The sequence below is a fragment of the Aethalodelphis obliquidens genome, unplaced genomic scaffold (assembly GCF_003676395.1).
Source record: "Aethalodelphis obliquidens isolate GAN/ISIS:26980383/991018 unplaced genomic scaffold, ASM367639v1 scaffold43, whole genome shotgun sequence".
Lineage (NCBI taxonomy): Eukaryota > Metazoa > Chordata > Mammalia > Artiodactyla > Delphinidae > Aethalodelphis > Aethalodelphis obliquidens.
This window is the reverse complement of record NW_020837987.1, coordinates 11,052,570-11,075,925: the sequence shown is the minus strand read 5'-3', so window position 1 is coordinate 11,075,925 and position 23,356 is coordinate 11,052,570. Positions and strand designations below refer to the sequence as shown.

The 23,356-nt window shown below is 56.3% G+C and overlaps 2 protein-coding genes across 4 annotated transcripts in view; both read right to left on the bottom strand.

The window, feature by feature from the left end:
• Positions 1 to 4,463, bottom strand: part of BCAM (basal cell adhesion molecule (Lutheran blood group)) — a 10,788-nt gene extending 6,325 nt beyond the window's left edge. Inside the window, exons 1-6 of the mRNA XM_027079794.1 lie at positions 3,928 to 4,463; positions 1,826 to 1,947; positions 1,030 to 1,258; positions 863 to 933; positions 537 to 633; positions 263 to 445 (exon numbers count right to left, since the gene is read on the bottom strand). Coding sequence (XP_026935595.1) covers positions 263 to 445; positions 537 to 633; positions 863 to 933; positions 1,030 to 1,258; positions 1,826 to 1,947; positions 3,928 to 4,432 — 1,207 coding nt within the window. The 5' untranslated portion in view covers positions 4,433 to 4,463. The remainder of the gene's footprint in view (positions 1 to 262; positions 446 to 536; positions 634 to 862; positions 934 to 1,029; positions 1,259 to 1,825; positions 1,948 to 3,927) is intronic.
• On the bottom strand, positions 2,412 to 23,356 carry CBLC (Cbl proto-oncogene C). Of its 3 annotated transcripts, none has more exons than XR_003427419.1 (12): positions 22,978 to 23,356; positions 20,258 to 20,404; positions 19,774 to 19,930; positions 19,413 to 19,534; positions 18,159 to 18,296; positions 15,402 to 15,489; positions 14,580 to 14,711; positions 12,751 to 12,888; positions 12,382 to 12,462; positions 9,671 to 9,786; positions 9,484 to 9,549; positions 2,412 to 5,765 (listed from the first exon to the last, which is right to left on the bottom strand). XR_003427419.1 is itself a non-coding variant. In XM_027079795.1 (11 exons), the coding sequence occupies exons 1-11, from the start codon at positions 23,325 to 23,327 to the stop codon at positions 9,540 to 9,542; spliced, it is 1,479 nt and encodes a 492-aa protein (XP_026935596.1). In that variant the 5' UTR covers positions 23,328 to 23,356; the 3' UTR covers positions 9,015 to 9,539. The 3 variants fall into 3 exon arrangements, 1 of the variants encoding a protein (XP_026935596.1); XR_003427418.1 differs by lacking the exon at positions 2,412 to 5,765 and adding an exon at positions 9,015 to 9,378; XM_027079795.1 differs by lacking the exon at positions 2,412 to 5,765 and having other exon boundaries at positions 9,015 to 9,549.

Below are 23,356 nucleotides of genomic sequence, written 5' to 3'. Positions count from 1 at the left end.
GTGTGAAAGGATGGGGCACAACGTTTAGTCATGAAACTCCGTGGGGTTCAGGGTGCTATGGGGGGCGTCAGAAGTCAGGGTGGGGCTCGTGCTACCATTTGAGCTCAGAGGTCAAAGGCCAGAAGCCAGTACGAACTGCACCACGAGCTAAGGGAGTGGAAGGTCAGAGGGCAGTGGCGGTTCATGGGTCTGCCTGGAGGGTCAGGCCACAGTGAGGTGTAGAGTCCAAGGTCAGGGCGGTCAGAGGCCGGCACGGACTCACAGTGCAGGGTGAGGTGGAAGGAAGGGCTGTCCAGGCGGCCGTGCCGGCCCGTGGGCAGGCGGTAGTGCACGGAGCAGTGGAAGCTGGCGTCCCGGTCGGCCTTGTGGAGCCGCAGGTAGAGGGTGCTGGTGAGAGACAGCAGGCCTGAGGCCTCCCGGACTGTGCGGCTGGTCATATAGCCCTCTGGGAGAGAGGGAGGGACGAGGGGGTCAGCCAGCCCGGCCCCGTTCCGCCGCAGCCCCCAGGGAGTCTAGCTGGGCTCCCGCGCGCTCACCGGAGTTCACCTCCATGGGCACCTCCAGGCGCTGCCCGTTCCGGTACCACGTGATCTGCGGGGCCGGGTTCCCATTGCGACTGTTGCAGGTGGCTATCTGGGGCAGACACAGGCCCGCAATGGGCTCGGAGCCAGGACCCTGAAGTCTGGGTCCCCCTCCCTTAGGGTTTCTGCCCAGCCAGATGCAGGAGTCCAGCTCCCAGCACCCCATTCCTCAGACTAGGAAGCCCAAGCCTCCAGCCCCTCCTGCCCTTAGGATGCAGGAGACCAGGTCCCCAGCCCCCTCCGCCCCCAGAACCCTAGAATCAAGGTGTGGCCCGAGGTACCTCCTGGGCGAAATCCTCCATCACAGACAGTGTCCCTCTGTTGGGGGAGACCTCGGTGGCCTCTGGTTTCGCTACGGGAGAGATGTCATGTGAGGAGCCCCTTCCCGGGGTTCTCACCGGCCTGCCCCTTCCCAGGGCAGCAAGTGGGGGGGGGCCCCGACACTCACCAAACACACTGAGCCTCGCGGTGGCCTCGGCGGTGCCCGCGGCCCCCGCCTTCACCAAGCACACGTAGTCCCGCTCGTCGCCCACCTGGGCCTCGGCCAGCACCAGACGGCCCCGGGAGTCCAGCTGGTATGGTGGGCTGCGGCTCTGGGAGTCGTGCACCTTGTCCTGGAGCTCAGTGCCGTGCAGCTCGGCTGAGGCCAGGCGGCGGCGGACCCCAGCGCGGTCGGCCTGTGGGTGGAGGAGCGCCTCAGCTGGGGGCTGCCCGGTCAGCCCGGCCCTCCCTCCTCGATGTTCCTCTCTTTCTGCTGCTCCGTGGATCTCTTTGCCTCACGTTCTCTCTCTCTCTCTCTGGTCCCTCTGTCCCTCTCTCCACCCCTCCTCCCACCCCTGCTCCCTGTCTGTTGTCACATTTTCCTCTCTCTGGCTCCCTCTTTCTCCATCTCCCTCTGTTCCCACCTGTCTCCCTCTCCCCTCTCTTTCCTTTTTCTCTTTGGTCCCACCCCCCAGGCTCTTGCTTTCTGGGTGTCTGCCTCTACATGTCCTCTCTCAAGAGCCAGCGCTCTGAGGGGTACGTCCTCATTCTAGCCTCGGCTGTGCCTGGACACCAGGGGACCCTGGAGAGGGCCTCCCCCTTGCTGCGCCTCCACGTCCCCACCTGCAAAATGGAAAGGCAGCTGGGTGGAGCTTCTAGGGGCCTTTGGGCTCTGATGAGGGAATGAACGTCTGCAGCCCCACTGCGCCCCCACTCTCAGGCTCCCCTCTGGCATCCCCTGGCCCCCAGCCAGCAGCACTCACCAGGAACCATTCCAGCACGAAATGGTCATGGGCCCCCAAAGGGGTGCAGTCCAGAGTGACAGGCTCCCCCCTCATCACCTCCACCAGAGGGGGCACAGACAGGCGCACCTCAGCCTTGGCACCTGCGGGAGGGCGACTGAGCTCTCTCCCACCACCACCAGTAGGTAGTCTTCCAGACACAGCCCCTCCTCCCCCAGGACCCAGGAGTCCAGGCCCCCAACCCTTCCTCCCTCAGCCCCAGCCCCTCCTCCCCCAGACCCAGGATCCAGACCCCCGGCCCCTCCCCCCTCAGACCCAAGATCCAGGCCCCCAGCCCCTCCTCCCCCAGACCCAGGATCCAGGCCCCCAACCCCTCCTCCCCCAGACCCAGGATCCAGGCCCCCCGCCCCCCCCCCCCCAGGACCCAGGAGTCCAGGTCCCCCGCCCCTCCTTCCCCAGGACCCAGGAGTCCAGGCCCCTGGCCCCTCCCCCAGGACCCAGCTCCTCTCTCCCTTCATCTGTCATCTCTGCGCCTCTGAGCTTCAGATTCCATCAGCATTTCTCTCCATCCCGCCCTTCACCTGCAGAACTAAGCGCTCCTCCCCTGGGCCACCCAGGGCCCCGGTGGCCTCCATTCAATCCTCTTGGGCTCAAATCATGTCTGTCCTTGCTTTTCTTACTATATCAAATGCCCCTCAAGCGCAGGGCTGGGTGGGCTCATTCCTTTGCCTCCAGCACTTTGCATAGGGCCTGGCACAGTGCTGTGGGATAACCGTCTCTCTCTCATCTTAGTCGCCGCCTCTGCAGGTGTGTCACTCCCCCTGGGTCTCCATCTCTTAGTTTCCCGGTCTCTGCGTCTCTCTCAGTCTCCATGTGGCCCGGCCCTGTCCCTGGCCCTTTCCCTCAGGAGTGGGAGGCTGGGGCTGGGGCTGGGCCGGAGCTGAGGCAGGGTGGGTGTGTGGGCGCGGTGAGGGGGACAGGGCTGGGCAGGTTTCAGGAATGTGGGAGGGACAGGCTGGCTCAGACCTGCCCGAGCCCCCTGCCCGCTCCTTGGCCCCTCTGACTCTTTGAGAGAGCAGTGTGTCACCTCAGAACAGTACAGGGTTGAGGGCCCGGATCCTGGGTCCCAAGGGAGAAGGGAGCTGAGGGCCGGCACTCCTGTCCCAGGATCCTGGCAGATAGAGCTGCTTGCATCGGGAAAGCAGGCTCTTTCACTCTCTGGGCTGGCATCCTGGCCTGAGCTCTCAATTCTTAGAAACTCCGGTCCCTTCCCCGCCCAGACTGGCCCAGCTCTGCCCCTGGGGACCCACTACTTGCCATGCTTGTGCCAGGGGCCTGGATTCCCAGGCACCTACCTGTGGCTCAGGCCTGCCCCCTGGGAGGGAGGTGGGACCACGCTGGTACCCTAGGCTGGGTCTGAGCGGCAGACAGCAAGGGCGGACGAAGAGATCTCTTTCTACCCCAGTTCTCTCATCTCTCTGTCCCTCTGCTGCCAGTGCCTCAGGGCCTCCTCCCCTCCTCCCACCACCATGCAGGTGTGTGGATTTTATTATCTGGGGCCTCCGGGAAGGGGGCACTGTCACTTGGAAACACTTGGTTCCGCTGTCAGGGCTGGTGCCCCAGCCCTTTCCCATGGAGGTGGAGGCGGGGCAGGCGGGTCCTTTTGAGTCTGGGCTCTGAAGCTACATGGGGGAGAACCCTCAAATGCACGTAACTTGTTGGTTTCTAGACACAGCGTCCCTGACCCCCTCAAAACTTGACAACTTTTGAGCGGGTAGATCTGTTTTGGTCTCTTCTGTGCCGGGGTAAGCTCCAGCCACTGAAAGCCTGGACCTCTGGGGGCAGATCCCAGGGTCTGAGTAGGGGAGGGAGAGGAGAGCCCGCGCTCTTGGGTCCCGCGACTTCTCAGGTCGCCTCTAATCCACTGCAGTGGATCCCCAGCCCCTCTTCCTGGCTGTCCCCATGTCTCTCACTGGGAGGGGCACCCCATGCTCCCATATCCCTCCTCCCTGGGGTCCCCAGGTTAGGCTTCCTGGGTTGGTAAAAGCCCCTCCCCTCTTCCCTTCCCGGGGTCCCCCAGGGGCCGCCCCTGAGTCGCGCCCTGCTCTCAGCCCGAGCCATACCTCGGTGCGCCCCCAGCAGAAGCGCGAGCACCAGCAGCCGCGGGCCCCTGCGCGCCCCGGCCCGGGCGTCCGGGGGCTCCATGTTCAAGGTGGCGGGTGGCGGCGGCGGGCGGCGGCGGCGGGCGCGGCGGCAGAGGAGGAAACAACTGAGCCCGGGCTGGGGCTCGGCGGCCGCAGGGCTGGAGAGAGGAGGCCCCGCCCCAGGTAGCCCCGCCCCGCCCCGCCCGGCCCCCCTCGTCCCTCCCAAACCCGGGCGCGGGGCCAGGACCTCCCACTGCCCGGAGACGACCTCCCAGCGCTCAGCCGGGAGCGGGGCTCCCTCCGCCCCCAGCCCGCGGGGTGTCAGGCTCAGGCTGCCCAGCGCCCGCGGCGGGTGCCCTGACCGACCAGTCCAGCCGGTGTCCCGAGCGGGGACCTCAATGGACAACCGCGGACCCTCTCTCTCCCCCTCAATCTGACCGGGGGACTCGTTCTCACCATGGCCGGTGGCCTGGGCTCGCCTCATCGTTTTGAAACAGCTGGTCCCGGTCCAACGAGTGGCCTGCACTGGCCTCCCCAGTCCAACCAGCAATCCCCAGCCTGACCAGAGGCCTAGAACGGCTTCTCCCAGTATGCCCCGTGAAGCCTCCCCAGTGGCCAGTGCGCCAGGCTGCTTTCCTGTCTGACCAGTGGCCTGGAACCCACCAGTTCAATCTCTTGTAACGAATGGTCTTCAAATCCCAGGTCTGCCCACGCCTCTGTGATAGATACTGGGGCCGTGGGGTGCACTTTCCTCCGCTCTCCTCCGTAGGGCCCTCCCTCTCTTCCCCCCATCCAGGGAATCCCAGGAATGCCACCCCCCCTTCCTCTCTCTTCCCTTCACTCCCTCCCAACTTTGGGGGGAGGGGAAGAGAATCCGGCTGGCAGTAGCAGGTGAGTGGGGGAGGGGAGGAGGCCAGGGCACCTGAGGGAAGGGATGAGCCCCTGCCATGGGTCAGAAGGAAGGGTCACAGGTCAGACTTGGGATCACAGATCAGACTGTGCACAGCTCCTCACAAACCAGGCCTGACTGGGACAAAATCCCTAGATGCTGGCTGGGGGATGGGGGTGAGATTTCACTGGTTACCTGGGAGAAGCTAGCCCTCAACACTGGTCAGAATAGGGGGCAGCTGGTCATGCTGGGAGAGGTTCCCCGGGCCTCTGATCAGCTGGGGGTGGGGTGGTCACCGGTCAGACACCAGGGAAGTCTTAGATTACAGGTCAGCCTCTGAGTTATTGGTTAGGCTGGTCAAGGCTACCTTGTCCATACAGGAGAGCAATTGTTATATTGGGAGAGGTGACCTTTTAGTATTAGCCGCACCATCCCCTCCTCCAGGAAGCCCTCTCTGCTCCCCTAGGCTGAGTCAGGGGCCTCCTCTGGGCTCCCCCACCCCAGCCCTGCACATTCTGGGTCATCTCTGTCTGGGGACAAGTCTGTCTCCCCCACTGGACCGGCAGCCGGTTAGGGGAGGGCCAGGGCTGTTTCGGTCACTGTTGTGTCCCCAACACCGCCCTGCAAAGGCCAGACTCGGAGCAGGCACTCAGGGAAGGCTTGCAAGGCTCAAACGCAGAAGCACACAGGCTCACGTGCAAACCCCACCCGCACTAGATCATCGCAGGACGCACGTGGAAACAACTCACGCGTAGACAAAAGTGCTCCCTGGGACAAGCTTACGCACAGTGACCCCAGGCACCCACTCCCCTGTTGCTCTGGCCCTGGCTCATGTACCTACTGCTTAGGACGCTAGGCGCCCTCTCATCAGCACCCTGCCTTCCACCTTCCTCAAGAGTCCGAGCAGCTGAGATTCTAGGTGAGGATTCTACGGAGTGTGGACGAAGGAGGGAAGTCATAAATACCAGCACGGTTCCTCGCAGACTTGCAGAAACTAGTACTGAAATATCATCTGCCTTTGTCCCCTACAATTTATTTCCACAAAACAGCCGGAGGGATCCCATTAAAATGCGAGTGAGCTGCTGTCGCTCTTCTGCTCAGCACCCTTCCACGGCTCCTGTCACTCTGAGTAGAAGCTGAAGTCCTCTCCGTGGCGCACAGGGTCCTAGATCTGGTCCTCTACTTCCGTGACCCCATCTGCCCCTCTCTTCCCCCTCGCTAGCTCTGTTCCTGCCACAGTGGTCTCTTTGCTTCCATGCTGTTCTTCCAACGCCAGGCGTGTTCCAGCCTCAGGGCCTTTGCACTTGCTCTTTCCTCTCCTGGGACATTCTTTCCTGCCATAGCTCCCTCCCTGACTTGCTTCAAATCTCTACTCTATCACCTTATCACAAAGCTTCCCTTGACCATCCTATCTCATTTAGCAACTCCTGCTATCCCAGCCCTTTCTCTCACTACATTTTTCCTTTGTAGCACTTATCACCCCCACATATTTATTTTTTGTTGTCTTGCACAGAAGCTCCAAGAGAACAGGAACTTTTTTTGGTTCACCACTATATCTCCAGTGCCTAGAACAGTGCTCGGCATGAGAAGAAGCTGAGAAAGTATTTGTGGAATCAATGAATTTTCCAATTCCATCCATGCTGTCCCATGTGTAGATACTTACACATTTTAATTTGGAGGGGCAATGTCTATTCCCCAATGATTCCAGACTTGCACTGAAAAATGTAACTACTGAAAGTTTGTGTTGATAAAAATATACATATCTTGTTCCCAGGAAGGTTCTGGGTCCCAGAAAGTTTCCGGGTTTGTTAAAGCATCAAAAATATGAAATGAGGGAATTCTCTGGTGGTCCAGTGGTTAGGACTCCGAGGTTTCACTGCTGAGGGCCCAGGTTCAATCCTTGGTTGGGGAACTAAGATCCCACAAGCCATGCAGCGTTGTCAAAAAAAAAGAAAGAAAGAAAGAAAGAAAGAAAGGATAGTGATGATTCGCGGGTTCGAGCCCTGGTCCAGGAAGATCCCACATGCCGCAGAGCAACTAAGCCCGTGCGCCACAACTACCGAGCCTGTGCTCTAGAGCCCGGGAGCCACAACTACTGAAGCCCGCGAGCCTAGAGCCCGTGCTCCGCAACAAAGAGAAGCCACCACAGTGAGAAGCCCACGCACTGCAACGAAGAGTAGCCCCCGCTCACCGCAACTAGAGAAAGCCCGCATGCAGAACGAGGAGCCAACTCAGCCAAAAATTTAAAAAAATTTAAAAAAAAGAGAACTTTTGGGGGAAGAGAATGTAAGTGTAGAGCAAAGGATACATACTGATGTTGAGTGTTCAAAGGGGTGGATGGTCATGGGCTTTTTGGAGGGAGGGTTGACTAGCATGTGCATCCCCTTCCCACATTGAAAAGAATCCCTGCCATCCGAAAGCCTGTTACCCTCTGTTGAAACCAGTAAGGACAAATGTTTCTTTCCTCCGTTTGCCTCCGTTGTAGCTCAGGTGACCTAAGTTTGGCGAATCCCGCTCTTACTTTGGAATCATGTGCTAGCGATGCCAAATGAACAGAGCCTGGCTAATCTATTACTGCTGTGGCAGCCGGGGCAGACTCTACTTTCCAAAGATGGCCGTGACAATAGCTCTCATCCCACACGCTCTTTTTTTTTTTTTTTAATTAATTAATTATTTTTAGTTTTGGCCGTGTTGGGTCTTTGTTGCTGCGTGCGGGCTTTTCTCTAGCTGCGGGGAGCGGGCTTCTCACTGCTGTGGCTTCTCTTTGTCGCGGAGCACGGGCTCTAGGCGCGCGGGCTTCAGTAGTTGTGGCACGCAGGCTCAGTAGCTGTGGCTCGCGGGCTCTAGAGCTCAGGCTCAGTAGTTGCGGTGCACGGGCTTAGTGGCTCCGCGGCATGTGGGATCTTCCTGGACCAGGGCTCGAACCCGTGTCCCCTGCATTGCCAGGCGGATTCCCAACCGCTGCGCCACCAGGGACGCCCCACACACACTTGTGAACAACCTGATCTTGACACTCTTTCCACTGAGAGATGGGGGTCTACGTCCCCTCCTCTCTGTGCAGTTTTGTGACTCCCATGTAACCATTAGAATGCGGCACGAAGCGACGCTCCGTGACTCCCAAGGTTGGGTAGAAAAAGCCACGTGGCGTCTGCCTGCTTCACTGGAATACTTTCTGTGAAGGCTTCAGCCACCATATAAGCAGTCGGACTACCCTGAGGCAGCCATGCTGTGGGGAAGTGCAAACTAGCAAGCGTGGAGAGAGGTCTGAGACCGCTGAGGGATGCCTGTCCAGCCCCCAGCTGCCCCGCTGCCAGCGCCACTTGATCGCACCCTGAGCCAGACCCCCCCCAAATCCTGAGCCCTTCCCCCAGTCCTGGCCCATTGCAACCATGATTACTGTTGTTCACCAATAAGTTTCAGTGTGATGTGTTCCACGTTAACAGCTAGCAGACACAGCCTGTTTCTGGGGCAGCAGAGGCAGAGAGATGACCAGGGTCCAGTGGTCACTGGGGCACCAGTGTATCCTCATCAGACGGGTTCTGTGGTGTGATCGTGGCTGGGCTCTGGGTGGAGGCCAGCTGTTCGTCGTGTTCTTGATCACTTTCCAATCCTGGCTCTCTAATCACTCCTGGGAATCTGAGCGATCCCGAGTCCTCTCAATCAATTCCCTCCCTGCCCCAGAGGTTTCTGTTGCTTGGAACTAAATCCATGACGCATGCGTCCATGCTCTGTTTACACTGAAATACCTTTTTCTCATCTTTTCAGACTCAGCTTAGACGTTCCCTCCTCCTGGAAGCCCTCCCTGACCTCCCAGGCTGGGTCAGCTGTCTGCTCCAGGCTCCTGCAGCCCCCCGGGCTGCCCTCGTCCCAGCTTTGCCCACTCTGTGTCACCACGGTCTGGAGACAGTTCTGTCTCCCCCACCAGACTGTGAGCCCCAGGAGGGCAGCGATTACTGCCACATGCCCAGCATTGCCCGGCCTGGGACTGGGCCCTGGGCAGGGGCTCAGGGGATGCCAGATTGTTTAAACTTAGGCAGAGGGATGGAAGAAGTTTCCCAAGAGGCATGGAGGAAAGAGAGAGCGATGAGAATGGATTGTGGGAATACTGGGTGTATAAATAACTCTCAAGGAAATGTGGGGTCTTTCTGCCTTGGATAACTGGGTTTGGGTCCGGGAATTTTTTTTTTTCCATGCTGGGGAAAGGGAGTTGAATGCCTGATTCTCTGAGAACTTGGGACTCTGGACTCCTAAGTCCTGAGGGCAGGACTCCTGGGTCTGAGAGGGGAGGGGTCTGGGAGTCTAGACTCCTGGATCCGGAGGAGCTGGGTCTCCCACTCTCAGCTCTTGGAACCCCAGACACTAGGGTTAAGCAGGTGGGGCTCAGACCCCAGGGACTGCCGTTCCCGACACCAAGCTGCCCCCTGGTGGCCCCTACGCTCCTTCTCCACAAACCAGAGGACAGACCCGGCTTGGCAGTTTATTTCCACTTCCCAAACCCCTTCCAGCCCCTGGGACTCCCTTTCGCAGCACATCTGGGTGCCCTGTGAGGTGGAAAGAGCGGTGGGTTAGGTAGTATCACATCCGGGTTGGGTGGGGCAGGCAGGGCCAGGCTGAGGGAGGGAACCTGGACGATGCGGGGCCCTCACCTGGCATCCAGGCCTTCGTGGGTCCCTCAGGGGCAGATGGAGGGGAGACTTTCCCTTTAGGAGTTTCTGCAATAGGGAGAATTTAAGGGGGGATGTCAATTTCCTAGGACCAGTGTTTCCCTTCCTCCCCCACCTCCTCCTCCCTCAGACCCAGGAGTCCTGGACCCCAGCCGCCCTCTCCACTTACCCTCTGGTGCCCTCCCTGGCCTGGGGGCTGGAGGTGATTTCCAATGAGGCTGAGGCCTCAGTCCAAAATCTTGGCAAGGTTAGAGGGGCTCGAAGTCTGGGGAGCGCCAGAGGTGCCTGGAGGGGAGGAGATTAAGAAATTTCGCAGATGAGCTGCAGCTGTCAGGCCCAGACAGGGATAACCCAGTGATGGCGGGGATGGGGGGTGGGAGGGGGGGGCGGGCAGTGTGGCAGGGTCTTGCCCTAGTCCATGCTGTTTTTTCCCCCCAACACCTCTGGCTTGCTTAGAACAAACTTTTGTTTGTCTATCCATCCATTCATCCACCCATCCATCCATCCACCCATTTGTCCACCCATCTGACCAACCATTCGACCATCCATCCATCCATCTACCCATCCATTCCCCCTTCTATCTCCCCATCCATCCATCTGTCCGTCTGTCCATCCATCCATCCACTCATTCATTCATTCATTCATTCCTCCCACAAATTTCCCAAGCAGCTACAGTGTGTCCGGCACTGTTCTGGGCTCTGAAGAGTCAGCCAGGAACCAGATAGACTAAAGTCTCTGTCCTCATGCAGCCAACAGTCTACTAAGCAAGAGGCTTAACATGAGTCATCAGTGCACGAACAAGGAAATATCCCAGAGTGTTAGGTGTCCTTCAGAGAACTGAAATAGTGGAGGGGGAGAGTGGGGGCTGATCAGACATGAGGGTGGCTGGGGAAGGCCTCCTGGAGGAGGGGAAAATTGAACAGAAGCCTCAGTGCAAGAAGGATGTGGGCAGAAGGCTGCAGTGGGTGGTGGGCTTGCTGGCTTGTTAGAAGAAGAGCAGGGGGTCCATTGTTGCTGGAAAGGAGTTGAAGGGGTGGTAGGAGGTCAGAGAGGTGGGGAGGGGGTCAGATCCCCAGGCCTTATGGGCTGATGGAGAGGATGTTGGCTTTAATTCTTGGAGTCCTGGGGTCTTGGGGGCTTCTAAGAGGTGAGGGAGGGGATCTGATTCAGGTTACAAATGCCCAATCTTGCCGATTTCATCACAACTCCCGGGGCCCATGCCACGCTTGTCCTTATTCTCCACATGGAGACACTGAGGATGGGAGAGGTCCCCTGTGGCCACAGCGAGGTGCCTGGGTCCCTTTGAATGACGGTGTCAACCCCTAGAGGGGGATTTCTCTGCTGGAGAACAGCACTGTGAGGGAGCATGTCTAGCTGGGGGATTCCTCCAGTGATGAATGGACGAATCCCCTCATGGCAGGGACTGGCATCACGCCCATTTCACAGACGAGGAAATTAAGGATGAATTCTGCAGTCTGGAGCCAGGGGCCTGGGTTCCAGTCCTGCCTGCCTCTCTCACCTTTGAGCTGGGTGACCTTCAGATCTTGGAGCCTCGGTGTACCCCTCTGTATAATAGGGATCATAACAGCATCTACCTTACCAGGTTGTCATGGCAACTAAATATAGCGGGAGTTACACACGCGTGTTAGCTATTCTCATTATGACAGTCACCTTGCTGGGAAGTAGCACACCCGAGGCTCTCTTCTGCCTCGTTTTGAAAAATGACGGAAGAGGAGTTGACTGGAATTTGAATCAGGCCGGGTTCGGGAAAGAGGAAAAGGTCTGCCAGGCGGAGGGCACAGCCTCGGCATAGGTGTGACCCTCTGGCCAGAGGTGCCTGTCATCCTCTGTCCCCCTTCATTGTCCTCAGAGGCTGAGTGCCTCTGAATGTTTCCATTTGTTTTTGGCGGCAGGTTGCGATCTGTTTTTAGCTTCCCTGGCTGGTGTCACCGCCCCTGCCCCCCCTCCCAGCTGGCTCTCTTGTTTGCTGTGGTCGAATAATGTTCCCAGACTTCCTGAGCTGTTTGTTTGAAGACTGCCCAGTATTGATTGGATCTGGTGTGTACTCAGCCTGAGATGTTAACAGAGACTTCTCCCTACCTCCCCGCCCCCTGTACCGCAGGAAGCCAGGGGCTCGGAAGCCGGGGTGGGTGGGGGGAAGAAAAAAAGCAAGGCCAGGGCTCACTTAGAAAATAAGCAGATGATTTTGGGGGTTTTTAAGGTTTCTCCTCTTTCAGGCTGTGTGTTTGGGCAGGTGCAGTCACCTCTCTGAGCTTTTTTCTTCTGGAAAATGAGGAGAGGAACATTTTTGACTTCACAGGGTTGTTGGGAAGACTCATCCCATTGATTCACTCAACACCTATTTATTGAGCACCTACTATGTGTCAGGCACGATTCATATAACAGAGAATAAGGCAAAGTCCTAACCTTCGGGAAGGTGACAACCTGCTAACGGTGACAGAAAACAATAGACCATACACTCTGCCAGCCAGTGCAAAGGACTGAGAGAATGCAGCTGGGCAGGGGCTTGGAGGGACAGGGGCGCTGTTTTCAATAGGGTGGTCAGTGAAGGCCTCCCTGAGAGGATGAGATGAGAAAGTGAGCCTACGGAAAAGAGATACAGGCAGAGAGAACAGCTCGTGCAAAGGCCCTGGGGTAGGGCACACCTGGGATGCTGGAAGGAGAGCCAGAAAGCCAACGAGGGGGGATGAATAAGGAAGAGAAGAGAAGAAGCCATAGAGGTGTGGATGCCAGATGCCACCTCGTAAATGGGTGCAGAGAGCAAGTGCCTGGCCCATACCCCTGAGCACCTGGTCAGACTGGGGACCCCAGGGATGAATGGGACCCAAGTTGCCCACCTCAGACCAGTGCCTGACTCACCACCTTCAGCTGGTATTTGCTTCTCAGACTCTCGGGGGGCAGATCCAGCCGAGGGGGCAGGGGAGGAGGTGACGGGGTCACCTAAGGGAGACAGAGGGTGGGGAGGGGGTTATGAGCTACCATTTTCTTCGCACCTACATGTCCCCCTGCCTGGAGGCCCACCGTTCAGGCACTTTCTAGGCTTTGGAGGTGGAATGGAGAATGAGACAAAGTTCTACCCTCAAGAGGGTTATACTAGAGAAAGCCATAGCCCCAGACCCTAAGGGATGCAAAAGGCCATGCCCCTGGGACCCCCGAATCCTGCCACCAGCCCCCTCCTCCCTCAGACCCTAGGGATTCCAGCTCCAGCTCCCGCCTGGCCCTACCTACCTGCTGCAGCTCCCCTCCGTTGTCATTGCTGTCCTCTGAGTCCTCAGCAGTGGTGCTGGCTTTGAGCTCATGGATAATCACAGCCGCTTGGCCCTTGATCTTGCAGCGGCAGAAGGGGCAGGTCTGGCTGTCTGAGTGCTGCGGGAGTGGGGAGGGAAAGGATCAGGGTCTCCCTGTTCCCCATCAGGTCCCCTGGGACTACAGGGGCCTTTATCCCCAACAGAGTGATGTGGGGAGGACACACAGAGGGAGGGAGATGGAGACAGAGAGGAGGAATTATGAAGAGAGAAAAATGGAGAGACATGCAGGGCAGAAAGGAGGGGCTGGACCAGAGCCCGAGAGAGCCGCGGTGCTGTGTAGGTCTCAGCTGCACAGTAGTGATGCTATGGGCTAGGAATGCCTGAGACACTCAGCTGGGCCATATGTATTCACTGTGGGGAGTCCCACAGACACCCCCCTGCCACCACCACTGGGGCCAGTGTTATGGCTGGGCTAGCCCTTTGGTTCTTTTTTTATGCGGTACGTGGGCCTCTCACTGTTGTGGCCTCTCCCATTGCGGAGCACAGGCTCCGCGGCCGTGGCTCACGGGCCCAGCCGCTCCACGGCGTGTGGGATCCTCCCGGACCAGGGCACGAACCCGCGTCCCCTGCATCGGCAGGCGGACTCTCAACCACTGTGCCACCAGAGAAGCCCGCCCTTCAGTTTTTACTATGACTGCAGGGCGCATCTCAGTATCAACCATCAGGGGACTTTGAAGAACAAGATTTATTACTCACAGGTCCTGGAGGGTACGGGAGCTTGCAGTGGAGGTTACGGGAGGTCGCAGGCAGAGGGAAGGGAGAGAGGCAGGGAGGGAGGCGGACCTGGAGCTCTGCTTTTATTAGGGGCCAAATGGGGTGCCTAGGGTTTCTGGGGTTCATTATTTGTTGGCAAATTTAAAGCAGAAGAGCAAGAATCAGGGTATGGGGAGAGAGAAGCAGGACCACTCCAATGCTCCGTTACTTAGGGCTTTCTAAAGGGAAACTTCAAGAGTTGGGGTGGCTAGTTCCTTATCTAGTTGTTTTTTTTTTTTTTTTTTTTTTTTTTTTTGTTTTTCGCAGGCCTCTCACTGCTGTGGCCTCTCCCGTTGCGGCGCACAGGCTCCGGACGCGCAGGCTCAGCGGCCATGGCTCACGGGCCCAGCCGCTCCGCGGCATGTGGGATCTTCCCGGACCGGGGCATGAACCCGTGTCTCCTGCATCGGCAGGCAGACTCTCAACCACTGCACCACCAGGGAAGCCCTATCTAGTTGTTTTGTTAGTCGCTGTGTCAGGGAGATGGATGTCTTTGTTATGATAAGCTCCGCAATCAGAAGCTTAAGGTCTAACACTTACATCACAATGGAAAACTTAGTATCGGGCACCCATACTCCATAGGGGTTCCCTTTACCCAGAGGCCTGGACCCTCCCTTGGGAGGTCACTACCACCAGCCCCATTCCCCTGAGAAGGCAGCTAAGGCTCAGAGAGGTAAAGCCACTGGCCCCAGATCACCCAGAGAGGGAATGCTACGGGCTAGGAATGCCTTGGCCATATTTACTGTGGTCAGTCCCACAGACACGCCCCTCCCACACCAGGGCCCATGTAGCATCTTCCACTAATAATGTAACTGGAGAAGGAGAAGCAGAGGTGACAGATGCAGAGTGAGACAGAGGCATGAATGGAGCAAGTTTCTCCTCTCCCTGGGCCTCAGTTTCCCCATGTGATCGATGAGGCGTGTGGGCGATCCTCTAGGGGCTCTTACTATAGGGAGGCGGGGACCGGGCGGGAAGGCAGGGCAGGGTCGGACCCACCTGCCAGGTAGCCAGGCAGCGGCTACAGAGCAGGTGCCCGCACGGCTCCACCTTCACGTCCTTGTTGCTCTCGGCACAGATCTTGCAGAGCTCAAACGTGGAGTCCATGGCCCAGTACAGCTGCAGCTGCTCCTGGCAGGCGAGATGGGGATGACGACGACGAGTGGTGATATCAGCCATGGAGATGCAAGTCGGGCCCCAGGAAATAAGTCCCAAACCTCTGCACCGGCCCTGAAGCCTCCCCTAAGTTCAAGGCCGTGTGTCCCAATGCCTCCTACATGTGCTTTTGCTATGGGACTTGTTCTCTGGGGGTGGTCTACGCTCAGGGCTGCCAGATTCAGCCAATAAACATACAGGATGCCCTGTTAAACTTGATTTTCAGATAAACAATGAATACATTTTGAGGTCTAAGTGTGTCCCGAATATTGCTCGGGATATGCTCATACTCAAAATTTTGTTTGTCATGTCTCCTCTCACCCATGGGATGGCTGAAGACTAAAAGCTGACACAGGGGCTGCCTCTAGCGAGTGCGCAAAGTGCATTAGCTGCTCTGATGATCTCAGCGGTATCATTTCCTGGTTTTATTCCCATGAAAAGCCCCGGGGAAGAGGCAGGGGGAGCTATGTTTTCCAGAGGAGGAACAGACAGGCTCAGAGAGGCCAAGTGATGTACCCCAGCTCACGCGGCCTCCAAGCCAGTACAAAACCCCAAGCCCTCTGCGAGTCCAGGGCCTGACTCATGGGAGGGGATCCCTGAGCCATGGTGCAGCGGATGGAGGCGGTGGGCGGTGAGCCGGGGAGGGAGGCCGGGCTTGCGCCTCACCTCCGACACGTGGACACGCTGATGGGGTTTCATCTGGCAGAGTTCGGTCAGGTCCGGGTTGTGGTTCTTCCCATCTGGGTAGAGGTAGCTGGGGGAAGGGAAGAGGGGGTACCGAGGGGCCCTCCAGCACCCCTCACCCCGCCCTGGAACATCTGCCCCAAATACATAGCTGGCCTGGGGATATTTTCCCTCCCTTCTCCTGAAATTGGGATTTTCTAGGGCAAGCTGTGTCCTCTCAGGCCCCCAGGGTAGGGCTGTGTCCCCTCAGACCCCCATAGAAGGACAGACTAAGTGACTCCAGCTCTGGAAACTCCAGATGCGTGAGAACCAGGAAACATCAAACCTCAGGCCCAGGCCTCCCAGAACTTTACCCGTCCTACAGTCTTCAGGTCCCAGCGTAATAGCCTCTTAGTCACAGATTGCGGGAGTGACCAGATCCTAGAGTCTTCGGCCCACACGGCTGGAAGGACCCCCCTAGTCCGTCTACACTATTCTCACTTCACAGAGGGTGACCGGGGCTCAGCGTGGGACAGGCAATGCCCGAGGCCACAGGGTGAGGCCTGGAGGGATGCAGAACCAGGGTTGTGGGCCGGGTCTGAGAGCCTGGCTCCAGGTCAGCCCACAAGAAGGCTCTGCACACCCTGGGTCTCCCGTCCAGGTCATAACTGCAGCCCCAGATCAACTCGGGGCCGCAGGTTCCCCAAGGCCGGTGGCTCTGCCTGGCCAGCCAGGTAAAGCAGTGCAGGCACCCCAGCCTGGGCCCTGGTGCGGCTTCCCACAAACACACTGTGTGACCTGAGCTGGGCAACTCTACCTCTCTGGCCTCAGTTTTCTCTTCTGTGAAATGGACATAATTGTGCCTAAGGCAAAGATGGGTGGTGAGGATTAAGTAAGACAGTGCTCAGAAAACGAGCAGGACTTGCCCCCACACATAAGTACCCAGTGAGAGGGGAACTGCTAGGATCAATGTGCGACCCAGAAAACTGTCTTGCTGGGGGGTAGAAAGAGCTTGGGGTCGCCTGCCCCCTCTCTCTTGATCTTCCCATCTCTAAAATTGTGTGTATGTGTGTGTGTGTGTGTGTGTGTGTGTGTGTGTGTGTGTATACATAGGGTAGGGGGGTTAAACCAGATGGATGGTATTCACACTTATTTTAACTCTGGGAATCCTCCACCGAAATCTGACCTGGAACTTGGTACTTTATGCGTCAGGCACGAGTTCTGAGCCTGGCTGCCTGGCTTCAAATCCCAGTTCATTAGCTCAGGAGCTAATGTGTGACCTGGACAAGTGTCTCTGTCTCTCTGTGCCACAGTGTCCTCAGTTATCAGATAGAGATGATAGTATATGTGTGGGTATGTGTATACATAGATATACGTACACACACACACACACACACACACACACAAAATGGATATTCATTACTCGCAGACTCTGTAATTTGCAGACTTGCCTACTTGCTAAAATGTACATGGAACCTCAAAATCAATACTCCCTGCGGCATTTTCACAGTCATTCATGACCAGGCCCGCGCCCAGCTGAGGAGGAACAAAGCAGCATTTGGCCTTTTCCTTTCAGTTCTCATACTGTAAACGTGTCCTTTTTACAGTCTATTTGGTGCCCCATTTTCCGCGTTTTAATGCTTTTTCTCGGTGACTTGGCTGGCTTAAAGGCCCCCCCAAGCAGAGTGCTGAAGTGCTGTCTCATGTCCTAAGCACAGGAAGGCCGTGATGTACATTATGGAGAAAATACGTGTGGGAGATGAGCTTTGTTCAGGTGAGTTACTGTGCTGCGGGCCGTGAATTCAATGTGAACGTATCGATGATATATCAATGTATTAAATTAGGTGTCTTTAAACAGAAATACACATAGAGGTTATTATGTAGTGACTGGTTGACAAAAATGTGACCAGAATCTTGCAGGAACCTACAGCTTCATTTCCCCCAGGAGCAACGGCTCAGGATTCACTAATTCAGTGTTGGCTGCGATTCTGTAGAACAGAACTACCACAAATAATGAGAAATAATGAGAATCAACTGCATATCTATCTGTCTGTCCGTCTGTCCGTCCGTCCGTCCATCCATCCCTCTACCTAGCTACCTAACTACCTACCTGTCTAATGTATGTATCCATCCATTCTTTCTTTCTCTCTCTCTCTCTCTCTACCTACCTACCTATCTATCTATCTGTCTATCATCATCCGTGTATCTATCCATCATCTATCTCATAGTGTATCATATAGACATGACCGCTAGCTAAGGAGGATCTGGTTAAGTGTCCAGGGTGAGACTTGGGAACCTCACCTACCAATCTTTCCCCTCCCATCCTACCCAAGGCAGATTCCGAAAGAGGGGCCCTGGGGCAGCCAAGATTACAGATTGAAAACCCCAGTCTAGCTTTTTGCCCAGTTCTCCTTCTGCTCTAACAGTCTAAATTCTAGAATAGGATATGGATATCTAGAAACAAAAGCCCTCGAGTGCAAGTCCAAGGAAGGGGACCACTGGGGTTGTGCTCAACTCCCACACACTCCTCGGAGAGCTGCTGCTAGCCCAACAGGGCAGCTTTGTGGGAACTAGAAAAGGTGCCCTTTCCTCTGGATCCTTGTCTGCCACCTGCTGGCACACTGTAGTACTGCAAGTTTATGTTGTCTACTCCGTGAACCCTGTGCCCTCATGCGTGGTGATCTTGGGCAGCGCTCTACATGCATGACCTTTCCAAGCGCATTCTGTTGACACCCTCCGCCTGCTAGGATGGTGACTCACAAGCCTTCCTTTTGTCCTTCCAGGAGTGCCTGGAACAGAGGTTTGTTGACAGGGATGGTCTGCAGGATGTTGCCATCTGAGCTCACGAATCCGATGGCCCACTGCCCCGGGCGAGTGCAGCTGGGCCGGAAGACGTAGCTGGAGGAAGAGGTAGGAAGGGATGGGGTGAGGGAGTGGTCACTGCTGTCCTTTCTAGAACTCGCCGGCCCTTCACCCTGTCGGGGATCCAGGTCTCTAAGTCCTTGCTCCCTTATAAACTTCTAGGCAGTGAGGTGCTAGATAGATCCTTGGCTGCCACTATAGCGAATGTCTGCTGTGTTCACCTGCTTGGCTCCTCCTCCACCTTCACTGGGGTTTAGACAAAGCTGATTCTGTCTTGGCCAACCAGTCCTTTTCAGGACCCCGGCCAGAGTGATGGGAGTCAGCCATGGGACTTTTGCTGGAAGTATTAGGAGTAAGGCACTCCATTTCTATAGGGTTGATAAGCTGGTAGGGTGTAAAGCTGGGGCTTCTAGAAACCATTTGCCACCATGAGGAAAGACTGTGGTTGAGAATGAGGCTAACAAAGAGGAAAGCAGGGGGAGAACAGGAACTGATTTCTGACAATAGCACTTGAGCACCTGGATCCAGCTGTGCCTGAAACCCAAACGTAGTCTTTTCAATTATGGGCATTAATTCATTTCTTTTTCTTTCCCTTTACACCAGTTTGAAGTACAACTGGAAGAGTGCTAATATATACCATCTTGGGGGTCCTGCACCTCAGTCCTGCAAAGACGTAAGAATCTGACATCCGATTCCCTTAACTTCCAGGGAGCTCAGTCCCTCAATTTTTAGCCCTCTAGAGGGATCCCACAGCTCAGAACTCCTGGCCTGAAATACTTTAAGGACTCAGGTGTCTGGTTTCCCAGAAGGTGGGAGGTCATATTTAAAATATTTAACAGATGGTACTGCATGGGCTCTAACCTATCAGAAACAAATCTTATCCTGGGGCGGGGTCTTCAGGCCCCCTTGCCAGACCAGGTATTGTCCCTTTAGCTGCTGGATCGTGGGCAGGTCTAGGTGGTCCCGGGAGAACCTAGGTTGTAGGGGGCACTCAGCATCCTACCTCTGAGTTCTCGACTCTCTGGGGTCCCATGTACTGCGGCCCTTCGGTTCTTACTTTCTGCAGGATGTCTAGGCCATCCAGACACCCCAGCCTAGGACCCAGACCCCTGCACCCTCGGCAGCCTTCTCCTCGAGTCCTGGCCCTTTTACCTGCCTGGCTTGTCTCTGTAGGTCTGCAGACGTGCTCGGACCTCATCGTAAGTGAGGAAGGCCATGTAGCCTGGGTGGTTGACGGCCAGGAGCTGCCAGTTCTTGAGGAGTGTTGGCCATGGCTAAGGTGGGGCAGTGCTTGGGTCAGGGAGTGTCTGCTGAGGAAGCAGCCCACACCCCTAGTGCCTACCAGAGTCCAAGAACCCAGACACCTCCCTCACTCCCAAAGATACTCCCTCAGGAATATATTGGACACAGAAGATTCCAGACCCTTCCTTCTCCAGAACCCAGGAATCTGGCCCCCAGCCCCTCCTCCCCCAGGACCCAAGCGTCTGGGCTTCAGGCACTGGCCTTGCCTGACCTGGAAGAGCCTGGTGAAGATGTCAAACTCGAACATGGACACATGGCCGCTGCAGGTGAGGTCAATAGTGGAGCGCAAGGCCAGGGTGGTGCAGCCAGGCTCCACGGGGTGGCAGAGGCACAGAAGCAGCTCAAACTCAGCCCAGGGCAGCACACACCTAGGGGTAAGGGCGTGGGGGGAGGGGGCTGTAGGCAGAGCCTCTGGGAGGCTAGAATGGGAGCACTTCTGGGAAGGAGGCAACAAGGGGCCTGGGGCCTGGGTCTGAGGGGGGAGGGGCCGGGGGCCTGGATCCTGGGTCTGAGGGGGGAGGGGCCGGGGGCCTGGATCCTGGGTCTGAGGGGAGGGGGTGTCTGGATCCTGGGTCTGAGGGGAGAGGGGCCAGGGGCCTGGGCTCCTGAGTCTGAGGGAGGAGGGGCCGTGGGCCTGGACACCTGGGTCCGTGGGCAGGGGCAGGATGGGGTCCCAGGGGCGGGTGCTCACTCACCGGGCTCCGCAATGGTCTCTCCAGAAAGTGTGGGCCGGGACCTTGGTGAGCTGGTACGTGTGTCCACAGTATTTGCCCCCAGGGAAGAGTGCGCCCAGCTCCGCGCACATGTGGCTGAAGATGAGGGTCAGCTTGGCCAGCTGTCGCCTGCGAGGTTGGGCTCTGAGGACCTGGACTTGACCTTGGGGCCCCCACTGACACCTCCACCCTCTGGCCAGAACACCCACAGGGGTGAGGCCCCCAGAATCTGTCTAGGGTGTCAGTGCAGGATAAAAGTAGATTCCAAGACTGCCTGTTGCAGTGCTGATGCCTCCCCACTCAGAACCTCAGTGTCCCCGTCTGTGAAGGAAAGGGAGGTACCACCTAATATCCAAGGCATCCTCCAGCAAATAAATCCCAGCCTCTGCCTGAAGCCTTGCCTAGCTGGACGTGGGGACCACTAGGGCTGGGGCCATTGAGGGCGGCCTGAGTTCGGAGACTCCCTGTTGTTTTTAGCAGCACTGGGTGGTGGACCCCTGTGCTTCCTCCTGCTGGCTGCCTCCCTGAGGGGCCGTTCAGGACGTGGCGAGCAGTAGAGGGGAGCTCTGACACTTAGTTGTGTGATTTTTGGCAAGTTCCTTTTTCCCTCCCCTGCTAAGCCTCAGTTTCCTCAACTGTGAAATGGGCATAAATACTGGGTAAGTACAGCCTCTGCTTCACAGGGGGAGCGATGAGGATTCTTACCCACCTTACGAGCACCTAAAATGCCAAGCACAACCTAGTATACAGTCGGCACTCAGGGCATGTAAATTACTATTACTGTTCTTATTATTTTATATTAATAACCTCCAGGTCTGTAGGATTCCTGATGCCTTTTTTTTTTTGGCTGCATCGGGTCTTGGTTGTGGTACACGGGATCTTCATTGCAGCACGCAGGCTTCTCTCTAGCTGTGGCGCGCGAGCTCCAGAGCACGTGGGCTTAGTTGCAACATGGCATGTGGGATTCCTAGTCCCCCGACCAGGGATCAAACCCGTGTCCCCTGCATTGGAAGGTGGATTCTTAACCACTGTACCACCAGGGAAGTCCCCCTGATGCCTTTTATAGGGCCACCCTTGACAGTTTCTAAGCACCCTCCCTTCCCAGAGTCTGTAATATAGTCACTATTCACATGTGACTGGTCCAAGTTGAAATGTACTCTAAATGTGAAATACACACTACATTTCAGAAACTTAGCGCAAAAGGAAAAAAAAAAAAAAAGAATGTGAACGATCTCATTAATCATCACCTTATATTGATCATAAGTTGAGATATTGGATATAGTGAGTTAAAGAAAATGTTACTAAAATTTATTTCACCTGTCTAAAAAAACTCTTTGTAATATGTCTACTAGAAAATGAAAAACTACATATGTGGCTTGTATTAGATTTTAGTGGAAAGTCCTGGTCTAGAATCTCCGTCAAAGAGTTGCCAGGACCCTCAACTCTAGAAAATCCACTGAGATACTCACTGAGCCCCTGAGCTTCCTAGTTTCTAGAACCTACTGCATCTAGAACAGTGGTTCTCAGTGGAGTTATACCACCATTCTAAGGAGCTCCTAGAAATTTACTTGAGGCTGGATTGTGGGGACAATCCCCTCCAGTTAGATGTACCCACACCCCACTCAATCTTCCAATGTCCCATCAGACATCTGTGAAGGTGGAAAATCCGTTTCTAATGATCTGAGCTTAGAACCCAGTTCAGTTTCACATAAGCATTTTTTATGGCCACGCCCCGCAGCTTGTGGGATCTTAGTTCTCAGACCAGGGATTGAACCTGCCCTCTTGGCAGTGAAAGCATGGAGTCCTAACCACTGGACCGCCAGGGTATTCCCTACATAAGCATTTTTTGCACTTTGCAAATTGATTTTGAATTTTCCAGAAATTCACTATCCTACGTATCCAGGGAAGTCTGTTTGATTCAGCAATAGTGATTTTTCCCTCCAAGTGCAAGTGTCTGACTCGTCAATTCTACCTTCCAGAATAATTGTAACTATGCCTTGGCACTTTCATTTGAAATATAGATAATTTTATTATGAAGAACATTCCTTTTATCTCCTCCTTATAATACATTTTGGGCATTATAGTGGTTTTTTTTTTTAAAGAATTATGAATAGGTAGGTTATTTACCCTATGTATTTCATTTCAGGATGGATTTAAAGAAACACTACAAAATATGTGCTCTAAAAAAGGGGCGTGGGGGCCTGTTGGGATTGAGAACCGCTGTTCCAAACCTTGTTCTGGGCTCTAGGCCTCAAACCTCTGCCCCTGTCACTCAGCAGCCCTTTCCCCAGAATTCAGAACTGGAGCCGCCAACCTGCAGACAGGCACCAGGTCCTGAGCTAGCTCTTCCTCAGGAACTAAAGAGGCTCTGGGAGTCCCTCAGGCGGGGGCGGTGATGGGGGCTTAAAGAGTACTTTGTCTAGCGATCCTCACGCAGGAAGCTCCCGGGGGTCTCCACATTCCAGGATGTGTGTCTAAATCCTCTGGGAGAGCAGCCCGCTTCTTAGCCAGGAAAGAGGGGGAAATGCGGAGCTCGGTGCCCAGGTGCCCCAGGAAGGAAAAGCCTGGGTGGCCCCGTTTTCCATGTTCCTTCAGGGAGAAGGGCTTGGGACCGGGACCCCTGGGTCCGAGGGAGGAGGGAGCTGGGAGCATGACCTGGGACCCACTCGCGAGCTCACCTTTGTCCTGGCGCAAGGGCTCACCTGAGTCTGGAGCCCTCCCGGAAGAGCTCGTCGTTGGTAGTCTTCCGGCCCCGGGGTGGCAGCAGCGCCGCCACCTGCCTGCTCTTGGCCTCCAGGTTAGCGAGATAGACCACGAGAAAGTCCTTCGCACCACCGGGACCCTCGGGGCCGTCTCCGCCGCCTGCCCGCCGGGCGTGCGCCACCTCGCGCAGCAGCTGCGCGGTGCGGGGCAGCAGGTCCCGCAGCGAGGGGGGACTCGAGGCGAGCCGGGGGTCACCGCATTGCTCTTCCAGGCGCTGCAGCAGCCTCACCGCCCGACCGAACGCTTTGGATTCGCTCCACTGCCGTCCCCGCGGGGCCGCCGCAGCCATGAGTCCCTCCAATGCCGGAGGAGGTGAGC